This window comes from Palaemon carinicauda, chromosome 4 (assembly GCF_036898095.1).
Source record: "Palaemon carinicauda isolate YSFRI2023 chromosome 4, ASM3689809v2, whole genome shotgun sequence".
In the NCBI taxonomy this organism is placed as follows: domain Eukaryota; kingdom Metazoa; phylum Arthropoda; class Malacostraca; order Decapoda; family Palaemonidae; genus Palaemon; species Palaemon carinicauda.
The window spans coordinates 57,649,495-57,654,494 of record NC_090728.1 but is presented as its reverse complement, the minus strand read 5'-3'; the positions used below and the strand labels follow the sequence as shown (position 1 = coordinate 57,654,494).

Below are 5,000 nucleotides of genomic sequence, written 5' to 3'. Positions count from 1 at the left end.
ACTAATAATAATAATAATAATAATAATAATAATAATAATAATAATAATACCTAAGCTGATCAAATCTAGACCATAATGAACGTTCAAACAAACATTAGAATTCCTCATTATTTACCATTGCTGACGGTGGAATAATCCTGGGATATGGCTTGTTCAGTTGTGTTGGTGAGGAGGCTGACTAGATTCTTGTAGTAAAGACTTCTCTCCATTCTTAGTTCGTGAAGTGGACCTTTGCTGGTTACGAGGCTGTCTGTAAGTAGGTGTAAATAGCTATTTTAAATATCATTCGTTTCCAAAACAGTGATATACGTTGGGTTTCATTTTGTTAAGCAGACGTTATACAAATTCCTTACGTGTATAGAGAAAATTAGAAAGATTCATGCATAAAATACGATTGTTATTACCATACAAAAATAACGTTATCTAAATTACTTACATTTATAGAGGGAATTTGAAAGATTCATAAAAAAAAAAAATTTATTTGTTATTATCATCTATGATTAAGAATCAAAATTGCATTGAAGAATAGAAAAATAAACATTTTCATTTTAGTGAATAGCGTGAGACTAAAGCGTATATATATATATATATATATATATATATATATATATATATATATATATATGTATTATAGCCACGAAAGGAAAAATGAAAAAGACTTGCGTGGCTATAATACATTTTATATTCATCACGTGTCAGCTTTCGTGATTTCTACATATATATATATATATATATATATATATATATATATATATATATATATATATATGTACATATATATATATATATTCATATATGTATATATATACATATATATATATATTATATATATATTTATTTAAATATATATATATATATATATATATATATATATATATATATATATATATATATATATATATATATATAACTGAAGATCAAAAGTATGTGGTCATAATTCGAGACTGGGAATGTAATAATAATAATAATAATAAATATATATATACATATATATATACAGTATATATATATATATATATATATATACATATATATATATATATATATATATATATATATATATATATATAAATACATATGAATGAAAATCAAAAGTATGTGTTGATAATTCAATACTGAGAATGTAAAAATTAATTTATTACCGCAATCTTTCTCGTCTTCTCCGTTCAAGCAGTGGTTGATGTGGTCACAACGAAATCGAGGGTTGAAACAGCCACTGTCACACTGGAAGTATTCCTCGGGGCATTTCTTCTCGATGACAGCTGTTGGAAATAGAAACACATTTTGTATATATACATATATATATATATATATATATATATATATATATATATATATATATATATAATATATGTGTGTGTGAGTGTATGTGTATACACACCCGCACACACATGTATATATATATATATATATATATATATATATATATATATAATATATATATATATATATATATATATATATATATATATATTGTTAGGAGTATTGAATTTATGTAAATAGGGTATTTTTGTAGTGTACATTGTAAATGTTTTGTAGTTCATATTTTTCCCGTGTCTGTCTCTGTGTGTTGTCCTTGTGTGTTGTTTGGGTGTTTGTATTCTTCAGTCCTTGGAGGGTTTACTTCGGCCATTGGAGCGCCACCAGGGAATGAGATTTCTTGGATTTGTCATAGTGTAAATAACTCTGGATTATATACAAAAGTGTTACATTATTTGTACTTGTTAAATTGTAAATATTACTATATTGCATTTAAGGTTCTGTTGACGCTTGCTGTGTATGTATGTATTTTCTGCATTTTGTTGTGTTTAATATTGACGTTATTTTCCTGTATTATCTACGGTGTATTGATAATCGATTTATTTGTTACTTACCTGCTTATTTTGCTCATTTGTAGTGATGCTGTACAATGTAAATGTTCCTGGAGTTTCGTTAATTTACATTCGTTATTGCTTTGGTTTCATTACTCTTGTTATCATCGTAATCCTTATCTTTATATGTATCTTTAATTAATTAAGTAAAATAACTAAATTTCGTAGTGTTTGCCTTATTCCGTATTATTATATATTTACTCTTATATCATACTTTAATTTTAATGCTATGTAAATTTGGATAAGAGCTCTATTATGAAGGTAATCTAAGTTTTCTATGGCCGTTTGGAACTCCGCTTCGTACTTGCATCAGTGAAATGCTGGAAAGGGTATTAAGAGGCGAATGGTCGTAACAATATATATATATATATATATATATATATATATATATATATATATATATATATAATGTATGTATGTATATATATATGCATGCACGTGCATATATACAGTTTATATATATATATATATATATATATATATATATATATATATATATATATATTGAATATGTATAAATATTTATATGTATGTATTAACAAAATAATGATTAAGATAACAATTATCATTCCTATTTCTCACTATGTTATTCATTTGTTTCATTTTTTAAAACAAACAAGAGTAAGAGAATTGCTTAATAATCTATGCATTGATAATCGACTCTATTTCTTATTCTTGAAAAGTAACTTCATAAATCCAAGGTATTCTAATTTACATAATTTAAAACGATATATATTTCTAGCACATGTAAGTCTTTAAAAACAAATTATTTATGAACAAATGAATTCATTGATATTCAAATAGGCTATGTATATTGTCCCATGCTGCATTGCAAAATGTAGGTACCAAATTTATTGTCATTTTTAAACGCAAGAACGATAAACTACAGTTTTAATTATCATTACAAAAGATTTTTTTTTCAGTCTTCCACTAAAGCTTCTTAGTTTTGCTCAGAGCAGTCAAAAATATGCTCTTCTCTTTATAAATCGTTTTATCAATATATATAACAATGTAATATTTAACTTGTAAACACTCCAATTTCCTATTTAAACTAAACGCCTTGAAACTATGAAGATAATAAGAAATCTCCTTCACGTTGAGATTCAAATTCACTGATTAGAAGGCTGGAGTCACTGCAAAATATTATGAATACAGGTAGAAAAATCAATCGGAGATTTCAGACCTCTGTCAATGTAAATTTTCAAAAGAGTCTACGGACAAAACTCTCCCTCTTTCATACGTTGACCGTGACTGAATCTACTGTATAATAAAAATCCTGAATCCGGATCACCGCTACAATCTAATCACTTCTAAATCATCCCATTCCTGGCATATATTGAAAATTTCATCAAAATTCAACGTTAACTTTTTGAGTTAGGCTGGTTACAAACAAACAGACAGACAAAGAGATGAAAAGATATCCTCATGGGTGGAGATAATTAGAAAATTTGTATTTAAAAGAAACTTACTGCAATTTGCTTCGTCATCTCCACCGTAGCAATGAGGTTGTCCATCACAGACGGCGTGTCTAGCAACACATTCGCCAGTACTACACCGGAAAGCTCCCTCTTGGCAGGTATCTGGGGAAACAGTAAACTGCAAGATAAGCTGCCCTTTGTTAAAATTATAAGGTCACTCGTGAATAGCAGAGGCAAGGGACAGTGACAATGCCCTAGCGAGTAGGATGATGTCCTAGCCAGCAGGGCAATGCCCTAGAGACTCAAGCCCCTTCTCCACCCACGCTAGGATCAAGGAGAGTCAGGTAATGGCTGCTGATGACTCAGCAGGTAGACCTGTAGGTTCTTTCACAGTCAAGGGACATTGATAATGCCCTAACGAGCAGGATAATGTCCTACCCTGCAGGGCAATGCCCTAGAGACTGATCGTATATACCAACCACTCAAGACCACTGTCTTCCCAAGTTAGGAGCAGGGAAGGCCAGGCAATGGCTGCTGATGACTCAGCAGGTAGACCTGAAGGTTCATCCACAGGTGAGGGACAGTGACAGTTCCTTAGCGAGCAGGATAATGTCCTAGCCAGCAGGCCAATGCCCTAGAGGCTGATCGTATATACCAACTACTCAAGACCACTCTCATCCCAAGTTAGGGCCAGGGAAGGCCAGGCAATGGCTACTGATGACTCACCAGGTAGACCTGTAGGCTCTCCCAAACCTCACCATCCTTAGCTCACAAGGATGGTGAGGTTGCAGACACTACAAGAAACTATCGAGCTTGAGCGGGACTCGAACCCCAGTCTGGCGATCGCCAGGCAGGAACGTTTCCAATAGACCATCACAACCCTTATAGTTCCTCCTTGCTCACAGGCCAGAATTAATTTCTTTATGTTTTATGCCATTGTAAACATTTCCTTTCAAGTTAACTAGATCTTTTTTCAAAAAGGAAATATAAATTTTCAGTAGATCTTACTCTAATAATCTGAACAAGAACATTTCGATATGAAAATGTCCATATAATGCTTGATATCTCTCTCTCTCTCTCTCTCTCTCTCTCTCTCTCTCTCTCTCTCTCTCTCTCTCTCTCTCTCTCTCTCTCTCTACCACAGTTGAATTCATCTAGGCGTCTGGGACAGTCGTATTCCCCATCACAAAGCAGCTGTTCCTTAATACAAGAGTCATCACTACAGCGATAGTAACCGAACGGACAGTCCTCACTTTCCTCAGCTAAAAAAAAAAAAAGAAGAAGAGAGAGAGAGAGAGAGAGAGAGAGAGAGAGAGAGAGAGAGAGAGAGAGAGAGAGAGAGAGAGAGAGAGAGAGAGAGAGAGATCATTAGTAAAGCAGAAAATTATTTTAGCAGTTCATTTCAAATCTGTTTTCAAGGGTAGACACTCAAGGATGTAACCAATATATATTTCATCTTAAAAATTTCTATGATTTTATATGAAATTAAAACCAATATTCATAATTCTTGTGGGAAATTGATAAACATAGCAACAATTTTACTTCTAGATCTGTGCTACTCATAGATAACTAATTAGTTTAGAATAATTATGAGAAGTTGTGGACATTACATATAGGTTTGACATTTTGTTCTAACCAACTTTTACACAAACACATCCTTAGCACCTGAATTGTACTGCTTTGAAAACCCCATCATACACAAACACGTCCT

The 5,000-nt window shown here is 31.5% G+C and overlaps 1 protein-coding gene across 1 annotated transcript in view; it reads right to left on the bottom strand.

The window, feature by feature from the left end:
- Window positions 1-5,000, bottom strand: part of LOC137639093 (uncharacterized) — a 59,269-nt gene that overhangs the window by 18,271 nt on the left and 35,998 nt on the right. Inside the window, exons 11-14 of the mRNA XM_068371416.1 lie at window positions 4,429-4,551; window positions 3,341-3,451; window positions 1,143-1,262; window positions 116-250 (exon numbers count right to left, since the gene is read on the bottom strand). Coding sequence (XP_068227517.1) covers window positions 116-250; window positions 1,143-1,262; window positions 3,341-3,451; window positions 4,429-4,551 — 489 coding nt within the window. The remainder of the gene's footprint in view (window positions 1-115; window positions 251-1,142; window positions 1,263-3,340; window positions 3,452-4,428; window positions 4,552-5,000) is intronic.